At 41.4% G+C, this 22,421-nt stretch overlaps 1 protein-coding gene across 1 annotated transcript in view; it reads left to right on the forward strand.

The window, feature by feature from the left end:
* LOC110077864 (cullin-associated NEDD8-dissociated protein 1) overlaps nucleotides 1–22,421 on the forward strand; it is a 32,178-nt gene that overhangs the window by 1,434 nt on the left and 8,323 nt on the right. The window contains exons 2-11 of the mRNA XM_020791407.3: nucleotides 5,339–5,482; nucleotides 6,635–6,789; nucleotides 10,303–10,426; nucleotides 11,495–11,751; nucleotides 13,538–13,643; nucleotides 14,878–15,026; nucleotides 15,880–16,172; nucleotides 17,868–18,009; nucleotides 18,830–20,335; nucleotides 21,223–21,318. Of these exons, the coding sequence (XP_020647066.2) occupies nucleotides 5,339–5,482; nucleotides 6,635–6,789; nucleotides 10,303–10,426; nucleotides 11,495–11,751; nucleotides 13,538–13,643; nucleotides 14,878–15,026; nucleotides 15,880–16,172; nucleotides 17,868–18,009; nucleotides 18,830–20,335; nucleotides 21,223–21,318 (2,972 nt within the window). The remainder of the gene's footprint in view (nucleotides 1–5,338; nucleotides 5,483–6,634; nucleotides 6,790–10,302; nucleotides 10,427–11,494; nucleotides 11,752–13,537; nucleotides 13,644–14,877; nucleotides 15,027–15,879; nucleotides 16,173–17,867; nucleotides 18,010–18,829; nucleotides 20,336–21,222; nucleotides 21,319–22,421) is intronic.

The following is a 22,421-nucleotide window of genomic DNA, read 5'->3' on the forward strand; positions in this document are numbered from 1 at the left end:
AGCAGGGTTTTTTTTTTTTGTTGAATTATTTTGTTGAACAGCTGCATTGAAATCTAACCATACAAGCTTGATGCTGTTGGTATCACCAGACTCATAATACCTCTCCTGATTTCTTTCACTGATTTTGAACGCAAAACTTTTATTTTGTATTGATCAGGTACCACAAGTGTACTTGTAACCGCTCTCGTGAATTCAGTGGCTCCTACAGGTATAGCCAAGATAATGTTCTTTAATGGCACTCTAAACATATTAGAGATCCTGTGAAGGCTGTTGAGCTTGGTTCTGTTAATGCATTCATGGTGTCTCATTGTGTGTCAGAGCTGAGTATTATACAAGTTCACTAGAAGCAGGTGAAAGTATGTCTTACAAAATTACTCTTCGGCCTTCCTTGCCATAACTCAGAGATGAACTTTTTTGAAAATCTAATTTTGTGGATAAGGTTTGTTAAGTCTTCAGAGCCAATAGCACAACAATTAACTTTATAAATAAAATTACAAAATCCAAGCAAATATGAAAAGAAAGTTCTAAAGCATGCTCTGATCTTTAAAATGTTGGTTTTGCAAATTTGGTTTATTTCTGTGGCATATGGTATCAGGTGAGTCCTTCAGGTAGTGCAGTCCTGACTCAAAAAATTGTGTTGGTTATATTGGTTTTAGAATGGCTCCTTATCCTGACAGCCTTATGGCAGCATCTGATGGGCTTGTTCCATCGGTTAATATGGGATTAAGAGGAAGAGTGTTGGCTGCTATTCTGGTAGAAATCCCAGTCAGTGGCACCAAAGTCACGCCAAGCTGGGGAAGTGTCTCAGGGCTCACAAGGCCTAGGGTCCTGAGGTGTTCACTAAAGTTAAGTAGATTAGTACAATAGCGCTTATTAGACCAAAACCCTTATACCGTAGCACAGGTAACAAAGTCTTGCCTAGCTGCAATGTGTAGGAGGGCGGAGTTTGTCCTGATTACCCAGTCTCTCAATGTACCTATCCCTCTGTTGTCCCTCTCATTATTTTATTGTATACCGTCTTTCTGTATGGATCATATGACCACAATAAATTGAAATTGATTGCTTTGTACTGAGTTTATGCCAGAGACCTGGGAAAAATCTCTTTCTTTGTATATATGAATTTCCTGGAGAAGGTCGACTCTAGTTGTATCTCCCTAGTGGTTACATCATTATGTGAGTTTAATTTTGGTAAACTGAAGGATGAATTGCTACCAAAGGTCAAGAAACTATTAATCCACCTTATTATGTCCCTTGCTGAAAATATACCTGCCAGACAAGTCTTAATACAAAAGTATTAAATTATTTGTATATATGAAATAGTATTTATAGACAAGTATCACATTCTTATTTCATTACTGTTATTTAGGGCCTTTTCTTTTAGTTACATGCATGTTCGGTAATTTATGTTGTTAATTTTAGTAATCATATCTATAAATACTAAGATGATGCTCAGTTTCCTCAACTTGTAAGGCATTTCTTTTGCATTTTACTCTTAAATTGTATAGAAAAATAATTCCTTAACAACCGGTAATTACATAGGCAAATTTGTCTGTCTAATGAATTGACATTTGTGATAATTAATTTATCATCCTTAAATACCCCACACTTAGCTACTTTGGATTGATATTCAATGTATTTAAATATACAACATTTATTAATGGCTGTGGTGCTTCTGATATGAAAAAAGAAGGAAAGCATAATGATATCTCCTGACAGCATGGAGGAGGAAGGCTTGAATACTATGTTTTGCCATGGGATTTGATTTATGTTGCTAGGGTCCTACACCACAAAACCTGACCTTGACAGGGCTATGTGGATTGTTGCTATCAAGTGTAGAATTTCAACAAAAAGCATGCACACATACAGAGTGGACCTAAATATGTTATACATTTAACTGTTACAGGAAAGCACATCATTCATTCATTCATTCATTCATTCACTTATTCATTCATTCATTCACTTATTTATTTATTTATTTATTTATTTATTTATTTGATTTATATCCCGCCCATCTGGTCTGGTCGACCACTCTGGGCAGCTTCCAGTAAGGTGTATATGAAAACATAAGAATTTTACAAACAGTCCATAACATATACAATAATAAAACAAATAAATAAATGAAAGAAAAAATAAAGAAAGAATTAAATATTGACAGGAGGGAAGGCCTGAACATACAACCATGTTTTTAGTTGACTCTTAAAAGTGCGCAGCGTAGGGGCCACACGAATAACTAGAGGAATGTTATTCCAGAGGCGAGGAGCCACTGCCGAGAAGGCCCGGTTTCGTGTCCTTTCCTTCCGGGCCTCCCTCGGCGTTAGGCTCCTCAGCCTCACCTCCTGGCTTGTGCGGGTGATCTGAGTAGATCTTGGTGGGAGCAGGCGTTCCGCCAAGTATCGGGGTCCTAAACCGTTTAGGGCCTTATATGTAAGCATTAACACTTTGAAGTCAATGCGGAAACGGATGGGCAGCCAGTGCAGCATGGCCAGAGTAGGAGAGATATGTTGGTATTTTCTCACTCCAGTAAGGAGTCTGGCCTCTGCATTCTTCACCACCTGAAGTTTCCCCATCAGTCCACCTCTTATGTTTATGTGCTATGAGTAGTCTGTTGACTAGATAAGCGGGATATAAATTCAATAAATAAATAAATAAATAAAATATATAGTACTGTATTTGATTTTGAGTAATTGCAAAACTTGGTACATGCTTCTTCAAAACAATGGAAAATATTTAAAAGGGTGTGACTGTATAGCAGGACAGATGCAAATGGATTTGCTGTTAAGTCACATCTGGGAAGTTGAACTCCCCAGGTTCATTTTCTTGAACTGACCACACATGAGTCAGCAAGAGTGGAGGAAACTTTTTTTGCAGCTTGTTAACTGTTTGAATGCTCCCCTACCCTCATGCCTGGGTCCCCTTGCATTGCTCTTCCTGTCCCATTCCATTTCTTTCCCTCTCTTTTTCTTGTTAATGGTTTGCTGTCATTTAATCAGCAGAGAAACAGGAGGAGGTTTTAACTTCAATCTTGTTTCCAGCTTCTTAAGGTAGCATTGTTCTGCTGTGGCAGATTTGCAGGAGGCACAGTTGGAGTAGAGCTTCCAAAAAAGTCTTCCCCCAACCCACCCTGCTGTGGTTGGCCAGCTGCCCCAGCACAAAGAAAGGAGGAAGGAAAGAAGGAAGGAAGGGGAAAGGGGAAGCAAATCTAGGCACCAGGTGTGGAGAGGAGAGAATTCAACTGGCAGCCAGTTTTCCTGCTGCCCTGCCTTTCTTGCTGCTGCTGGAACTGACTGGAATGGCTTGAAATACAAGAGCTATAAACCCCTCCACAGCAGCTCAAATGACACGCTCCCTGAAGGTTCCCCTTGATATTTAGTCCAGTCATGTTCGACTCTAAGGCGCGGTGTTCATCCCTGTTTCCAAGCCATAGAGCCAGCGTTTGTCCATAGACAGTTTCCGTAGTCAAGTGGCCAGCGCGACTAGACATGGAAAGCTGTTACCTTCCCACCGGGATGGTCCCTATTTATCTACTTGCATTTACATGCTTTTGAACCGCTAGGTTGGCAGGAGCTGGGACAAGTGACGGGAGGTCATTCCGTCGCGTGGATTCGATCTTACGACTGCTGGGCTTCTGACCCTGCAGCACAGAGGCTTCTGCGGTTTAACCCGCAGCGCCACCACTCAAAGGCTAATGGTAAAGGTACCCAAAGTAGAAGCCCCAGTGGTAGAGGGGGGAAAATTGATTTGCAGCGGCAGGGAGGGGAGAGATTTGAGGCTGATTTGCACTGAGTTTTATAATGGAAAATAATGATAATCAGACCATCCCTATCCCAAGGCACTTCTTGCATTATTTGTTAATGTAATCACACCTTAACCCTCACCCTACAGAAGCAGTGTATTCATGAGGTTAGCCTATAATGTTGTGCTGTGTACATACTTCCTCTTCTTCCACTATTTCCCCCACATTCTACACATGGAAAGACTCTTTGTTTCCATTTTCTCGTATTATTATAATGAAAACCAGTAATGAAAAAACAGCTAATGAAAAAACACACTTTCTGTTCCACTTTCAGATGACTCTGAATCAACAAGGAAGCATTCCTATATGCTCCTTTCTGTTTATTCCTCTCTCTTATCCCCAGAGTCAGCGCGGATGAGGAGGGAGAGAGCAACCAAGGGGAGAAAGTGGCAGAGAAAGAAAAGCTGTGTTGACAGTGTGACTCAGGGAGGCACAGACAAGTTGTAACAAACCCACAGCCAATTTTGGCCTGTAGTGGTAAAAATCTGATTCACCTGCCTTATAGGGAATGTCAGAATTCTTATTAAACATCTTATATGTGCAATTGAAAGTATGCTCATCTCGAAGGTCAGTACAGCTAGATTTGCCCCCTTGTGCTCATTTGAGACATTTTGAGTTTGCCAAATATTCAGAGCATACATTGTCTGCTTCAGACCCTATGCTCAAGATACCCAAACAAAGGTAAAACAATGATGTTTGGGTGCAGGGTATATAAAAATCTAGTGGTTACAGAAATTAGGCAATACTGGAAACTGCAATTTTTGTATATTAATTAACTGTAGAATATGTATGCAGAAATTACCTTTTGAGATTGTTTGGTGGTATGTCTGGAGAAATACCACTGTTAAAATGTGAAGAAATAATATTTCTGCTTAACATTACATTTTTTCAGACAGGCAAATTACAGTTTGGTTTATGTAGCAATTTCAATACTTAGATCATTAAAATGTAAAGATATTTAAAGAGCAAGATATTTAAACTTTAAGGCCTTTAAAATCCCTCTTATCTCTGATCATGGTTTGGAAATAAGTGTAGTGATTCCCTGCACAGAGCTGAAGAAGACATAGATATGAAGGAGTTGTAGAATTATTCAAGTTATCTGTGTTACCTTGAACTCATTGGAAGGCAGAATATAAAACAAACAAACAAATGCCTATAGTGCATTCAGCTGTAAATAAACCACTGGAATTCTCCATAACAATGGCAGAACAGCCGGCTGCTACTCTAGCAGAGTTGCAAGTATGTGACAAGCTATTAAAGAGCAGGTCAGTGAATGCAGCATACACAGAATTTGTATAGAGGTACGCTGCAGGGAAAATTGTGAGCTGTTGCTGTTTGGAATGCTTTAAAATAAATATATATTTCGAATCATCTCTTATTTTTGTTTAAATAGATTCTCTTTACTCCTTTAACTGTCAGGCAAGTCATTAAGTTGTTGTTAGTAAGAAGCCGCTTTCTTGGCATTTATTGTTTTTTCTTGCTGTCCCCACAATCAGATTTGTATTTGCCAGGTGTCCTAATTACTGCTGATGTTTCTTCCTCCAGGTTTATGGCTACCAATGATCTGATGATGGAACTGCAGAAAGATTCCATAAAACTGGACGAAGATAGTGAGAAGAAAGTGGTGAAGATGCTTCTGAAATTGCTGGAGGACAAAAATGGGGAGGTACAGAACTTGGCTGTCAAATGGTAAGGCCCCTTTCCCATTAACAGCAGTAGTGCTTTGCATGTGCCATACAAGTGGCTAAGAACAACAACAACACAGAATTTCACCCAGTATTATAAGCAGTATCAGACTTCAATATTATAAGCAGTTCCATATCTCAGAAATCACACCATGAGAGCTACAAAAAAACGGCATTAGGAACAGCATACATACTGTGCCAATATTTAACAGATACTTAGATTTTTGGTTAAAACTTGTGTCTGTTATATAATACCAGTCAATGTTTTTATAGTTATAATTGACTGTGCCTGGTATTTTATCATCATCATCATCATCATCTTAGAACTGCAGAGCTGGAAGGAACCCTATGTTGTATTTTATGGTCTTATCAGTTATTTCTTTTAACTTTCTATGTCATCCTAATGCAGATTTAATTTCTGCTTTAGATGTTTGCTTAAATTAGGCCAGCCCAGCCCAAGAAAGCCCATGGATTATCACATTTCATGGACTAGAAATGTTTGTGCTTGCCTGTTAAGGAATGCACAGCTGGACCTTTTCCTCAGTGCATAAAAGCAGAAGGAATCACAGTTGGAGGAAAAATACTTTGGGGGGAGGGGAACTACAGCTCCTAGACTCCCCTAGTTTGCATGCCCACTGATCATACTAGCTTGGAGATTCTGTGAGCCATAATCTCAAAGTGCGTGTTTTCCCAGATCTGGGATGGATCCACTTGGAGGATTGAGGGAGGGGAATATTAATCTTTGGAACCAGCCTCCAGTGCTATAAATCCACTAACTTCTCAGAGTTGGGGAAAAGTTTTTCTAGAAAATTTTTTAAAAAGTGGCTGGCTTGGGGATTCTGAAAGATGGAAAGTAATGTCTTCCATCTTTCCTCCTCCCTCGCTGCCTCATCCGTCTGTGCTTTTTTAGCACAGAAGGCAATAGATGAGAGGGGAGGAGGTCTCAGGAAGGACACGAGGCTATTTCCCTTGACTTCCCATCCCCTCGCGCTGCCTTAGGAAGCTTTTCTCTTGGCAGGGAAGTTCCTGGTGCAAGACTAGGAGGGAAAGGAGTTTGGAAGGGAGGTTGAGTACATTTCCTTCACAGCTGCTGTCCGTTTGGAAAGATGTCTTTGGGGAAGGCATGTGATTTTTCTTCTTCTTTTCCTTCCTCCAGTTTAGGCCCTTTGGTGAGCAAAGTGAAAGAGTATCAAGTGGAAACCATTGTCGATACGTTATGTACGAACATGTTATCTGATAAGGAACAGCTCCGGGACATCTCCAGCATTGGGCTGAAGACTGTAATTTCTGAATTGCCTCCTCCGTCTACAGGTTAGAAAATCCAACCCTTCCGTCTAGCTCATCAGGAAGGTTTGTGATCTTTTTGCCAGCCTGTGTAAAAGACAGGAGACCACGTAGAGCTTGTGGTTTGGTACAGTTCTTTTTTCAAATGTTGTCAGTTACAAAATAAAAAAAAATCGCATCCCAAATGAAGAGGGTTTAGACCAGACCTGAGCAAAGTGTGGCCCGAGGGCCACATACGGCCCACAAGCCGCTCCTGTCCGGCCTGCGGACAGTTTTGAACATCAAAACCATTTATAGCTTTTTGTCTAAAGTTGATCAGTTGCTTACCTTTAACATACCGCAAAAAAACTCTTTAGTATTTCTGAAGTTTAAAATAAAAACAATCATAACATTACTTGTCATTTTACTTTTAAGTAAGTTGGTTTGGCCCCCGAACATAGTTCAGATTTTCCTTGTGGCCCCTCATAGAAATTAATTGCCTACCCTTGGTTTAGACAGAACTATGGGATGGAATGGCTGTAATTCATACGGGCGTAGAAGACAAATTTCACCACACATTGGTGAGATAAGAGAAGAACCAGTTTTAGCGAAACCCATCTTTGCGAATAATTTCTGGCCTCCCACCAAACCGTTCACAAATGATGCTGTTCATGTTTTAAGGTGCATTCATGGCTTGAAGAGTAGTTGTCATATTTGCCAAAGTTCCATGATTCATCCAGATGTTAAAATAGAAAACTGGGGCTATGGGATGACTGCAGAGCCACCATATTGAATGAAGTGTGCTTCTGCCTAGGCACAGAAGAGACGCTGACAGTTCACTATATGTAGTGCAGGAACTATACATTGTATTCACGAAGGCTTTCACGGCCAGGATCTAAAGATTGTTGTGGGTTTTTCGGGATCTTTGGCCATGTTCTGAAGGTTGGTCTTCCTGACGTTTCGCCAGTCTCTGTGGCCAGCATGTTGTCCTCTGAAGATGCCGGCCACAGAGACTGGCAAAATGTCAGGAAGAACAACCTTCAGAACACGGCCAAAGAGCCCAAAAAACCCACAACAACCAGAACAATACATTGTTAGCATACATAGTGAAGGAGCACTATTTGATTTAGTTTCATCATAGTTAAATGCCACCTCTAGACTGACTTATAAATTATTTCCTTACAGACATTAATAATATCAGAATTCTTATATCCTTTACTGTATATGTTTCCAAGCCTCATTATTTTTTCTACCAAATTGTATTACCATAACACTTTAAGCAAACCCTCTTGACATTCTGCTTCCAATAATATTTTATGAATTTTGGTTACTGGCCCTTTCATGACCTTGTTTTGACCTAGGCTTTTCTTTTATAATGCAGTTCCTTCATGTTTCATGAGTTCTTTACATTTACCATTTCTTTTTATCCCATCATTTGTCCACTGCTCTAATTGTGAAAGGCTGAACCATGATATTCTATTCATTTTGAACGCTTTTAATTGTTCTTTATCCCCCATTTTTCATAACCAAACTTTTATCCTAATAACTTGCTTCTGTCTGAATACATGTTCGCTCCTTCCTTTCAAATTTCGTGGGAAATGCGGTATAATGGAAAAATTCATGGGATAAGTGTTTTCCCATACTTATCCCAAATTAAATGCATATTTTTAAAGAACAGATTTTCAGTATTTGTACTATATTCTTGTTATATAAAAATAATTTGGGTATGTGTGTTCAAATGTAATTCTTGTTTTTCCATATTTAACCACAGTAGTTTAATGAACTGAGCTATAATATCAAGCGTATGTCTTATTTGATTGTCAGTATACTGTGATAGATAACCTTAAATTAGGAAACCCTAGCCCTCCTACTTTTTGAGACTTCTACCACCTCTTCTTGTTAATCCTTGATTTTTTTAATCTCCATTTTAGAATCTATTAATCATGTTTTGCCAATATTTTAACACTTCTTCACTTATCTTTATTGGTAACATCATAATTTTTTTTAAAAAAATCTTATATAAAACCTTCATTTTACATACTGCTATTCTCCCAAATCATGAAAGCCCAATTTTCCTAAAATCAGCTAACCTGTTTTTTATTTCTTGCTTCAGTTATTTTTTAAAAAATGCTCCTCTTTTGATTTTTCTGAACTCACAGGAATGATACCTAATAGACTTTTGAATATTAATATCAGATTCTTTTATAATTATTTCTTTTTTATTATTATTAAAAAACATCATCCCTGATTTATGCCAATTTATCTGGAGCCCCATTGTTCTTCCAAATTCTTTAAAATATAGTTTTACCCTATCCATGATTTTTAATGGCTTCTCAATTGTTATTAAAGTATTATCAGCAAATGAACTAATGTTAACTCTGTCTTTAATACTAGTACCACAAATGAATGTACCTTCTCTAATAACGTTCACTAGCAATTCTGTAACTGAACATACAATACTGGGGAAAGGGGGCATACTGTACTTGTCTTGTACCCCACTGTAGGGATATCTGTTCTGTTGTCCCATCATTTACTAGCACTGCTGCAATATTCTCTGAATATAATCAGTCTACCATATCTTGAAATCATTCCCCAAAACCTAATCTTTTTATTATCATTTTTAATGTTGACAATTCCACACAATCAGTTGCTTTAAAAATTTCTAGTGAAATTATTCCTGCCTTCACCTTTTGTTTTTTATTACATTTATTATATTTAACACTCCTCTAGTCAGAGTTACCATTTGTCTTCCTATCATAAAAAGACTTTGATCGTCTGTGATATATTGAGTTAATAAAATTGTTCATTTTCTTTGCTAATATTGCTGTATACATCTTAGTGTCATGATTTATTAAGGAAACAGGTCTGTAGGCTCCAGGATCAGTTGGATCCTTATTCATTTTTGGAATTAATATAATTAATGAATGTTTCCAAGATAATGAAATCTTTTCACCTTCCATTATTTTAATAAAACTTGTTATTAAACTTAAATTAAAATTAAATTAAATTAAATTTTTGTAACACTCAGGTCCCATCCCATCATTTCTGGAGTCCTTCCTACATTTCATTTATTAATTCTTTCCTCTATATTCTTTTGCCTAACTGGTTGCTCCATCCTATCTCTATCCACATCTTGAAGCCTGTTCCCCATATTTTTCTCTATATATTCCCTAACTTTTCTCAAATAAAGCTTCCCCCATATAATTTTTGGTAAAACTCTTGAAGACTTCTAACTTCTCCTTCATCAAATTATATGTTTTGTGCCTTTCATGTTTAACTATTCCAATAAGACACTTGGCTTTTTAAAATTTGCATGGCTCTGGGCATTGAATTTTTTTTTATTATTTGTTAAAAATCTATCTTCAAATATATTAACTTTCTCTAAACTTTCTCCATTTCAATATTCTCAGCTTCTTTAATTGTTGTCTTTATTTCTAATGGGAGTTTTTATCTTTATCCATCATATATTTCCCTTCCAACAACAATCTATCCTAGATTAATTTTTATGAGAGAATTGCCTTCATTTCTAGTTTCATCCCCATCTCCCTCTATACTCACTAGGTTCTACCATGACAGCCAACGTCTGTAAAAAAATCACAGCCCAGCTGACCGGAGCCATAGGAAAACAAGAAGATGTGTCTGTGCAGCTTGAAGCTCTGGACATCTTGTCAGACATTTTAAGCAGGTATGAAAATCATTCCTTTTTATGCTGCGATGTAGCAGGTGCCACACTGTGCTGAAGAGAGCTTCAAGATGGGGTGGGAAAACTTTGGTCCTCCACGTGGTTTGGGCCTCCAACTCCTCTCCATTCCAGCCAGCATGGTTAACGGGGAGGAACTGTGGAGACCGAAGACCAAACCACCTGGAGTACCAAAAGATTTACACCCTTGCCTTGAGCACATCTATCACCTGTTCTGTACATACAGTCACAAAACTAGGACCTGTTAAATTCAACGGCACTTACTCAGAATTAACTGAGCAGAGGATTGCAGATTAAAAATTAGATTACCAATGCAATTTTAAGGATGTGTACTCAAAAGTAAATTTCACTATGTTTACTGGCACACACTTTCTAGATCAGGCTTGCAACGTAAGTAGTAATAAAGCACAGTTGAGGGAATATGAGGCTCTCCAAATGATTTCAGTCTATATTTCCCATCCTCCCTCTATTAAACATGCTGTCTATGGCTGATGGGAATTGGAGCCCAGCACATCTAGAGGGGCCACACATTTCCCACCCACAGAAAGGGGCCGCATTTGTGTGAGAAGCAGTCCTACCTCAATTTCTTACTGAATGTTACAGAGGATATATCAGGGGTCACCTTGATTGTGTAATTGTGGCCTGACAGGCTACGTAGTCGGGGAAAATTAACTCGGCTCACCCATCCTGGTGTTCCTTTGGGAAGGGTGGGGCAAGGACCATTAATAGAAACTGTGGTTTCTGTATCTTTTTGCAAACCTTCTGTTGTGAAAACGATTATTTCTTCAGTGCTGAAAGTGAATGACACACATTTTATTAAAAAAACCAAACACCATAGTAGAAAATACTCATAACTTGGTTTTCATGAACTTCCTCTTGTGAATAAACTGTTAGGGAGTATGAAGAACAGAAGGGATGCATCTTTGTAACAAGGTGAGGAGATGTGCTATGACATCTTCATAAAATTCCAGTAGACTGAGGCAAAATATTGTCTCTGTTTGGAGAGTATCTTCACTGATGTCAGTTTCTTCTGTCACTTGCTCCTGGCTGCAGGTTAGGAGGGACTCTGTACTCCTTCCATTCCTCCATCCTGAACTGCCTTCTTCCTCAGCTCACAAGTCCCAGGCTGGCTGTGCGCAAAAGGGCCATCATTGCCCTTGGTCACCTGGTCTTGACTTGCAACGGGAACATCTTTGCGGAGCTTATGGAGCACCTCTTAGCAGAGCTGAAGAGGAACAACTCCACTTCCACTACAAGAACATACATCCAATGTGTTGCCGGTATTAGCAGGCAAGCGGGACACCGCATAGGTAGGTGGTCTTGTTTGGATGTTTGTTTTGAAAAGGCTTGCCACATATTATTTGAGCTGATGGCAAATGTCATTGCAACTGGTGTCCTAGGCCTGTCTCTTGTCCCTATGATCCCCATCACACCTTGTTTTGTCTTCTTGAGTAGGACTTGGAAGTTGAGTCATGGCAACTGGACTTCTTTCTTGTTGGGTTGAAATGTTTCACTACCCATCCAAGTAGCATCTTCAGTCTGAGGAGAGTTGGTAGGAGACCCCTGATATATCCTCCAGGTTGGTTTCACTTCCCCCTGGTCTGAATAGGCTCTTTAGATGGACTAAGGACTGGAGGTGAGTGAAAATACCACTTCTGCAGTCCTTCTCCACTCATTGTCATGGGTCATTAACAGTCATTAGCAGTGGTCTTTCTGGTGTGTGATCTTGATCTTTCTGAGGACTCATTTTGTACTGAGGAGATAGGTGGTTTGAGTGAGGGGTCAGGGAGGCCATGCACGTGCATATAGAAAATCCCTCACTCAGCAGGAGTGGAGGCCTTAGATACAATCTGTCTCCTATTTATCATGCTGCCCTTTCATCCGTCCCCAGAAAGATCAGGACCACACACGCCAGAAAGACCACTATTAAATACTGTTAAGGACCCATGACAATTGGTGAAGAAGGACTGCAGTGGTGGGCTTTTCACTCACCCCTAGTCCTTTGTCCATCTAAGGAGCCTATTCAGACCAGGCCGGGTGGGGGGTGCCAGAGTGAAACCAAAGTGGAGGATATGTCAGGGATCTCCTACCAACTCTCATCAGACTGAAGAAGCTACTTCGATGAGTAGCGAAATGTTTCAGCCTGATAAGAAAGTCCAGTTTCCATGACTCATCTTCCAGATAACCTCACCTGGATGACTGAGGATCTTCACAGATTCTTGACTAGGACTTTAACCTTACCAGAGATATCGTTATAGTTTTCCCTGAGTGCTCCAGTTGGAGTTTTTGCTTGTGCTACTGTGCCACCTCTTGAGTAAATTATGATGTTAGGAGCAGTCAAAGACAGTTTTTAATGCTGATTGTTAATGAATCTTTTATAGAATCAGAGGGGCTGGAAGAGGCCCAGGTAGGGAGCCGACCTTTTGTATCTGACCTAAGAGGGAGCCCAGCTTTCCACCTGCAGTAAGATCCTACTCATAATAACCCACACAATCCTTATTCTGTAATAGGCTATATGGAAAGAATAGGAGTGGAGATAGTATTCTCTGTCAAAAGTATCTGCAGAACTGATTGCTCCTGATGGCTAAAACAGAAGAGCCCAACCACAAGCGATAGGGAAAATCTTCATGTGGATGCTGGTAGGAATGAAAATAAATCCACGGGTGACTTTATAATGGAAACAAGGGATATCCTCTCTCTACAGCTTCCACTGCTTGTTTCCTTAGAGAAGGAAAATTTCAAACACAAACCATCATTGCATGCTTGTCTCTGGATATGGGCTCTTTCTGAAAAACATGATATTCCAGATGCCCTTTCCAGTTCTTCTTCATAAAGAAATGAGGAGGAGAGGTGTCATATGTTTGGTATACCGTAACACCATGTTTCACCTAGAGCACTGGAATATTTGACAGGCACAGAACTGCCTTTTCATTTAACAAAGTAAGTTTTAATTATAGCCTGCTTTTATACTGTGTCCACCAATGGACTGATCACACCCATAGCTGTTTGGCTTCAGCTGTGTTGCTCTCAAGAGCTTTGAGACCATTCCATGAGGAAAGACATCTATTGATAGTTCATTCTGTTGTTGTCTTCTAGGAGATTATCTGGAGAAGATGATTCCATTAATAGTTCAGTACTGCAATGTTGAGGATGATGAATTGAGGGAATATTGCTTCCAAGCCTTTGAGTCTTTTGTGAGAAGGTTGGTTTCTTGATTATAGTCTGGATGTCTGCAGCAGACAAGGTTGCCATTTTTAGTTGGTCCAGTTCCCCATCAATTGCTGCTCAGGAATAGAGCAGACCTCCTGAGCTACCTGCTTTGATTTTCCATGTTTGATCATGATTCTAGGAAGTATCTCTCAGCTGTTCTTCAGTGAAGTTTCCTGGAAGGCCAGCCAGCCTCATTTCATCCTTATCTAATGGCTTCCTTGTGTGAAGTAACTGTACCTCTTAGAAAAAGGACCCCCCCCCCCTTGCACTGAAAAGGCATCTATTCAATGGCTCTAAAATTCTTCAGTTAGAAATTCCTCTTTTAAATATTTCTGCAGGGGAATCCTTGGGTGTTTCAATTAACCAGGTTTTATTTAATTAACCACCTTTTTTCAAATGAAGGAAGAGGATTGTGGTTTTGGAAGCAGATGATAGGGTAAGATTAGATCAGGTAGTGCAGAAAGAGATCCCACCCTTTGTATAGCGTTTTAAGTACGGTATGGAAAAACAAGAGAGATCTGCCCCTCCTGTCACCCAGCCTCAGCGCTCTAGTCGTGCCATGTGAATTCTCTGACGTGCCTCCAATCAGGAGTCCCAACTCCAGTTTTAAGACTCATTTCAGTTGGGTGGACGGCCGTTCTGGAGGTTCCAAGAACCAGTTTTCTGTCCCCAGAGAGCTGACCACATAAAATACCAAAAGAATGGAGGGCAATGTAGTCAGAATTGATGGAAGTACTGTATTATGGGTATGAAAAATTGGTAGTTTGGGTATGGTAGATCATAAAAAGGACCCCATGCAACCTATTTAGCAGATAAAAAGCAGCCATTCTACTATTTATGCTAGGGAGATTTTGGGAGGAGGGACTGATAGATGCTGGGACCATTTGGGGCGCAAGGGATGGAAAACAGTGAAGGGAGATGTATGCAGTCCCTGGATTGCCCTTTGCCCACCCTTACAGTAGAAGTAGATGGATTGTGTGTCTGTTCCTTTGTACCTATTTGTCCAGAACACTTAATTGAAATGTACAGAAGGCACTTGGAGATGTCCTGGGCTCATCCTTGTAACCACTCACCGGAACACAGTGGATGTGTTGAGAAGTGTTTTGGGGTATTTGGGGTCTGAGGGACATCAAGCCTTCATCTTGTCAGGAACAGCTGGTTGCTTGGAAAGTACCTGGGCATTATAATCCATGTTAACCTGAGGTTTTGTTGGTTTTTTTCTCAAGGTGTCCAAAAGAAATTGGCCCTCACCTTCCAAGTGTGACTGGATTGTGCCTCAAGTATATCACTTACGACCCAAACTACAATTATGACAATGAAGATGATGACGAAGAAGAAATGATGGAAACTGAGAATGGGGAGGATGAGGAACAAGGTGCTGTGCACACTGAGGAGGAGGAGGAGGAGGATCAGAGAAGTCAGGCCTTTTATTGCCTGCAGCTCAAAGAGCCTTTTCAAGCTTCTCTGTGTTTTGCCTGAATTGTTCAGTCCAAAGACTGGCTGAAAACTCTTTACCTTTCCCTGGCCAGCAGCAAATGAAAAGCTTAGTATGGTAGAGTGTAGCTTAGTTTAAAAATAAATTTTTTTTATTAAGCTTAATCACATTTACAGATGCTATTGAAATGGCAACTCCATCACCTCTTAGCCTTGGCTGTGTTGGCCATGGCTGATGGGAATTCCAGCCTGTCACTTCCCGGGCTTTGGCCTTTACCCTATTTGAGCCAGAGAGGCCAGGTGCTCTGCTTGGTTATGATTAACTTCCTTTCCCAAGAACAGTGGCCATCAGTGACCATTCTGGCCAGCAGGAAACCTGACTGAGCACCCTGTTCTCCCATAGGGAGTTCTGCTCTCAGCCAGTTTGCGTAGCAGCCAGAAGAAGGAAAGGACCAGTGATGACCTTTCTGCTTTTTATGCCTGGGATATAGGGCCACCGTCCACTTCTCCCCCTGCCCCCATATGTTATTCTGCATATTGAGCAATGTTCAATGTTTGTTTATGGTTCTAACCAGGCAGAAAATCCTATATGAAGGTTAAATCATAAGATTTAATATCATTATGTACTTTACTGATGGTGTTGTTCACCTTAGGTTAAAAGAGGAAAATTGTGTGTGTACACAGAGAGAGAGAGAGAGAGAGAGAGAGAGAGAGAGAGAACACCATTCGATTTCAAGCAGTCAACCCCAATTTCTCTGTTTTAATGACACTTGGTCTTACCTTTACCTCCTTAGAAAGTGATGATGAATACAGTGATGACGACGACATCAGCTGGAAAGTTCGCAGGTCTGCCGCCAAGTGCCTTGAGGCGATCGTCAGTACTCGGCACGACCTTCTGCAGGATTTCTACAAAACCCTCTCGCCAGCTTTAATCAGCAGGTTCAAGGAAAGAGAGGAGAATGTTAAAGCAGACATCTTCAGTGCTTACATATCTTTGCTGAAGCAAACGCTGCCCATTCAGAGCTGGCTGCACACGTCAGACGACACAGGCAAGGAGGACATCCCTCTCACCATGCTCCAGAACCAGGTGAGCCGTGGAGCCAGGAGCCGTCCGTGTATATGAAGAGGCAGGCTTTGCCTACCTTGCAATTGGGAAGGCCATGGACAGGCCGGGGGTGGCCCTCAGGCCTTTTTTTTGCAGCCCATTGTGGGCTGTTTTTGTGGGTTTGTCTCTTCCCCACTTGCTGCAAGAGCAGCATCTCCTCTCCCCTTCTCAGTCCTGCTCTCCTCAGTGAGGGACACAAGAGGTCCTTCTTCGTGGCCATTTCAGATAGTGGAAATAAGGGAGGCTACCCTCTCTCTTCCCTGAAAAGATATCTTTTTATTCAGGCTTGTTTTTTGGCAACTGACTCTCTGCTGAGAGAGGGAATTTTTAGCCCAAGTGGGTGCCCTACTTTTTTTATTGATGTGATTTTAAGTTGCTTCTGATGCAGGTTATGTTTTAATCTTACAAGTTGTTTAGCTTTGTTTTAATCTAATGTATTTATTTTGTCTCATTAATAGTACTTCTTCTCTTTGGAGCCACTATGAGCCCCAGTTTTAAGGGAAAAGGACTAAATGAATCAAATAAACGCATTGACATAAATAGGGGAATGAGGGTCTTATGACCTACACTGGGAAGGCTTTGTGGTGCAGGAGGCCCCTTTGATGGACAGTCAGTTTTGTCTCGTGCACAATAGCCTATTTCCATTTTGCCCTAAGATGTCCCTGAAAGAGATAAGAACCTTATAGGCACCAACGAGACCCCTCCCCTGATGCAACCACTGTCGTTCCTGCAGGCTCCCAGGAACAGAGTGAGGACTCTTGTTTTTTTTGCCCTAAAAATTTTGTAACTTTTCAATGGGGAGTTCTGGGGCTGCAAAGGTGGCCTTGAGGGGCTGCCTTTTTCTCACAAGCTGTGTGCTGCCCGCCCCTGTTCTATCAGGAGTAGCAAATTGAATACCGTTATTACATAAGTGAATTGCACAATAGCCTGGTAATGACATTTGTTGAGATCCTCTGTGATTCTTGCTTGATTACTTATTCTTAGCCATGGGCCCATCCATGCATTATGAAACGAAGCCGCAACTGCCATTTAAAATTAGTGTTTGATGTCACACATTCAGATCTTGATTGACTGACAGCCAATCACGGATTATAAAATAATATGCTGTGTGCAGATTGAGAGTCCAGAAAAACAGTTCCACACTGATTCTGAACATATTTACACGTTAGTATATAAGCACCAGTTTTTTTAAAAAATGCCTGTCTTGATCTGATGGTCCTAATGTGTGGATTTTAAGGAGCCTTGTGGTACCTCTGAAAGTGGTTGTGATTCCCGCTGTGACTGGAAGCAAAATGGGTGCCAACACTGGCTTGGCTACACAACCTTGGCGTGGTGCTGCACGGCCCGATGCTCACACAGCTTTAAGGGAACGTTGGCTGCCATGATTTGGCAATTTCATGTATGCAAGTGTAAATTGCTGACCTGATTCTGGCTATCATCTTTGAAACAGCAATTTCTATAAAGTTATTGCTGGAATGAAAATAAGGTCACCTCATTGTTCACATCAATGAATAATAATAATTGTAAAAAAAAAGTGCACAGCTGCACTCCTTCTTATGTAACGGAGCCTCTTTGCTGATGGGATCACGTTCCATTTTAATGCTAAATTATTAACACAGCCTTAAGTTCAGATGGTCTGCTTGTGTTTGGTTACTGAGTTTCTTTCTCATCTTACAGGTTCCAAACATCATCAAAGCCTTGCACAAGCAGCTCAAAGAGAAGAGTGTCAAGTCCAGACAGGGCTGCTTCACCCTCCTGACAGAGTTGGCCAACGTTCTCCCTGGCTGCTTAGCAGATCACGTACCTGCCCTCGTGCCTGGTAAAGTTTGCCTTTGAGGTGGAAGGACAGAAGGGTGGGAAGTTATTTTATTCTAGAAACGTCTGCCCCCCCCCACCGAGTGCTTTCTAGCTGCACGGGGTTACAACACACACCACAGACCTCCATGGTGATGTCTAGAGATGATACTGTAATTATTGTTATCTAATGCATCTGGAAGGTTGCAAGAGGCAGGTGTAGAACATTGTTTTTTCACTCTTATATGTGAAACATCTAGCACTATGGCAGTGGCCTCTTTTCAGTCCTATTCTCTTAATTCCTTAGTTTTCTTTTCTTTATACAAGTCCATGGATATTTTGCTCTTGGCTTAACTGATGTCAAAATTTGGCACTGAATTTGGAATAGCTGTTTTTTTGGGCTACAGCTTCTAAACCCTCAGCCAGCTGGACCAGTGGCCACACCGGCTATGAGATTTTGGGAACTGTAGTTTTTTTAAAAAGGTAACTCTTCCAAAATCCATTCACCTCAAAAGTCAATTTGAACACCACATATTTGTGGTGGACTGGTTTGAAGTTGCACACTTGCTGCTCAATTTTGTGTGTACTCTGGAATAATTTCAGGGATTTCTTATCCCTGCTAAGCCACACTTCTTCAAAATGTTGCCATTAGAGGCACACTCTCCAGTGTGACTGGATCATTCAGTCACTCCCTTGGCAGAGGGACTGAGCATTCCTTTGGCATCTGCTAGGGACCCAATGAATTGGGTCCTCCCCCAAACTTTAAAAAATGGTTTAATGTGTTCAAAATACTGTATTATTACAAAAAAAACAGATCAAATCTATCAAATGTATTCTCCAAACAGGTATTGTTTTCTCCTTGATGGATAAATCCAGCTCCTCCAACATGAAGATTGATACACTGTCGTTCCTCCATGTCGTTCTTTGCAACCACTCCCGGGAAGTATTCCATCCCCACATTAAGGCCCTGCTCCCACCCGTGGTGACTTGCATTGGGGATCCTTTTTATAAGATCACCTCCGAAGCTCTGCTCGTCACCCAGCAGCTTGTGAAAGTCATTCGGCCTCTGGACGTGCCTTGTACATTTGATGCCAAGCCTTATGTGAAAGACCTGTTTGCAGCTACTCTGAAGAGGCTGAAAGCTGCCGACATTGATCAGGAGGTGAAAGAAAGAGCTATTTCTTGCATGGGACAAATTGTTTGCAATCTTGGAGATTATCTATGCAGTGATCTTCAGCCAACTTTGAAAATTTTTCTGGAGAGGCTGAAAAATGAAATCACAAGACTGACCACGGTCAAAGCGCTGTCTTTAATTGCTAGTTCTCCACTCAAAATAGATTTAAGGCCCATTCTGGGGGAAGGCTTCCCCATTTTGGCATCCTTCTTGCGTAAGAATCAGCGTGCCTTGAAACTGAGTACCTTGACCGCCCTGGGCATCTTAATCAAGAACTACAGCGATAGCCTCAAGCCTGCCATGATTGACTGTGTTCTAATGGAGCTTCCAGATTTGATTAGTGAGAATGATATGCATGTTTCCCAGGTGGCAATCACGTTTCTGACCACCTTAGCTAAGGTCTATCCCTCTTCCTTGTCCAAGATCAGCGGCACCGTTCTATCAGAGCTTTTTCAGCTGGTTTACTCTCCCTTGATGCAAGGAGGAGCTCTGAATGCTATCGTGGACTTCTTTCAAGCCTTGGTTGTAACCAAGACAGTCAACATGAGCTATGCCGAACTGATGAAGCAGCTCACAAGTCCCATATATTCCTCAAGCCCTGCTGGGATGTCTGTTAATTTGCACAAGCAGGCCTACCACTCTGTCGCCAAGTGTGTGGCGGCTCTTTCGTCCGTCTGCCCCAAAGAAGCACCCGGGGTGGTCAGCCAGTTTGTTCAGGACGTGAAGAACCCTAAGTCCAGTGCTGCTGTGAAAATGCTGGCTTTCCTTTGCCTGGCGGAAATAGGACGCACCACAAACCTCAGTGCTCAGAAGGAGCTCAAAGTGGTGATCTTGGATGCCTTTGCTTCGCCCAGCGAAGAGGTGAAATCTGCAGCCTCCTATGCTCTGGGGAATATCAGCGTTGGTAGCCTTAAAGAATTCCTTCCCTTCATGCTCAAAGAGATTGGGGGCCAGCCCAAGCGGCAGTACTTGTTGCTCCACTCCTTGAAGGAAGTGATCAGTTCCTCCTCAGCAGACAGCCTGAAACCCTACGTGGAGGACATCTGGGCCCTGCTTTTCAAGCACTGTGAGTGTGCGGAAGAAGGGACACGCAACGTCGTTGCCGAATGCTTGGGGAAACTGACTGTGGTGAATCCGTCTCAGCTGCTGCCTCGGCTGAAGAAGCAACTGTCCTCAGGTAGTGTGAAGAAGAACAAAAAAACAGGACGAAAGCAGTTGTAGTTCTCTGGGGCAAGATGGTTTGAGCACTGTGCAAATAGTTTCAAGATATTGTGTTGTGATTTATTTTATTGGAGGGTATGCAAGGGACGTGGTGGCGCTGTGGGCTAAACCACAGAAGCCTCTGTGCTGCAGGGTCAGAAGACCAAGCAGTCGTAAGATCGAATCCACGTGACGGAGTGAGCGCCCGTCGCTTGTCCCAGCTCCCGCCAACCTAGCGGTTCGAAAGCATGCAAATGCAAGTAGATAAATAGGGACCACCTTGGTGGGAAGGTAACAGCGTTCTGTGTCTAAGTCGCACTGGCCATGTGACCACGGAAGATTGTCTTCGAACAAAAACGCTGGCTCTATGGCTTGGAAACGGGGATGAGCACCGCCCCCTAGAGTTGAACACGACTGGACAAAAATTGTCAGGGGAACCTTTACCTTTACCTTATGCATGGATCACCAGTGCCAGAATTCATTTACTTTCCTAGCGTGGGCTAGAAGGCTTCGCTTGGATGGCCCACATGCTGTATTCATTGCTGTGCACTAACATTTGGGAAAACTTGCCCAGAAATATGGAATCATTAATTCTAACATGTTAAAATGTTATTGATAATCACACAGTCCAGAAGTATATGATTCTAAATGTGGTCATCAGGGAGTGAGGGTGAAAAGAAAAGAAATGAAGGGAAAAGACCAGTTTCAAAGTTATAATTTGTTGTTTGGCCTGCTCCCATTTTTAGAATTGTGTTGTAGAATGTTGATTTGCTTTGCTGCTTAATATCATCCCTGTATTCTCATGCAGTGATAATTACTGTGTTCCTTATTAGTCAGTGATATTTCTTCTCTTCTTTTGTTTAGGTTCCCCATATGCTCGAAGTACTGTAGTTACCGCAATCAAATTCACAATTTCAGATCAGCCTCAGCCTATTGATCCTCTTTTGAAAGGATGCATAGGTAATATTTGATTTTGAAACTGCTGTTTGAGATCAGGCATTACTAGTCTTAAGACTTCAGATGCATACAAACCCCACAAACTAGTAATAGGAGCAGTACATTAAGTTTGCTTTCAAGACTTTCTGGAATACAAATTCCATTAAATGAAAATAAAAATGAGGAGGGTACACTTGCTAGCCATCATCGGTGAAACTGGAAGGTTAAATGCTTGTATAAAGAAGTGGAGGGGGGGCATGTGGACTGCATGCAATCCCCACACCATTTTGTAGTCCCATTGTTTTTGGTATATGTTACAAATGGTGCTCCTGAAACTATGTTTCTCCTTGAAACCAATCTATGTGGCCTTGGTGCATCCTGTTTTGCTAAAGAAAATAAGGGTTTTGTGCAGACTTGCCAATTTTGATAGGTGGCACAATGTGGCCTGAAGTGAGTCTGAGCAGGTGGGAAATTAAACCCTGGATCTCTCAAAATGGCTCATTTCTGTTTTAAAGAAACAGCTCTCTCGCTGTCTCTTGTTTGTTTGTTTGGGGGGCCATTAAGAGCACACCTTTGGAAAATGGAAATAGTTCTATGAACTTCCAAGACTTCCTGTTAAAACTACAGGGATTATGGTGGTGGAGTCATAAATTGTTAAGGGTGTCTACTGAAAAAAACAGTGGAAAAAAGAAACGTAGAGGTGAAAGGAGACGCAACTGCTTTAGACACTGTCCTTGGGATCGGAGAAAGGCCTACCCTGAGGTTAAACACACTTTCCACTGTGCAACTCTGCCCCTGTCTCCCCCCTCCCCCAAACTGTCAAGCAATAAAGCATTCACATATTGTTTTAGAAAAAGGCAATGAAACAATATACTGTAGTCATTCAACACAGGATCAAACACACTTCAGTTGTGGCTTCATCTTAATGGCAGATGTTTTCAATTATGGCTTCATCTTCATGAATTCACTTCTCTCCCCCTCAGTATTGCAGACCCCTGTGCCAGACCACATTCTGTTCTAGTGAGTTCCAGATCTTCTGGCCCACTTTTGTGGTGGGGTGGGCTGCTTAAGATGCCCTGAGCTCAACAAGAGGAAGCTGAAGCAAAGCTATCAGTGGATACAACCAA

The sequence above is a fragment of the Pogona vitticeps genome, chromosome 2 (genome assembly GCF_051106095.1).
Source record: "Pogona vitticeps strain Pit_001003342236 chromosome 2, PviZW2.1, whole genome shotgun sequence".
Lineage (NCBI taxonomy): Eukaryota > Metazoa > Chordata > Lepidosauria > Squamata > Agamidae > Pogona > Pogona vitticeps.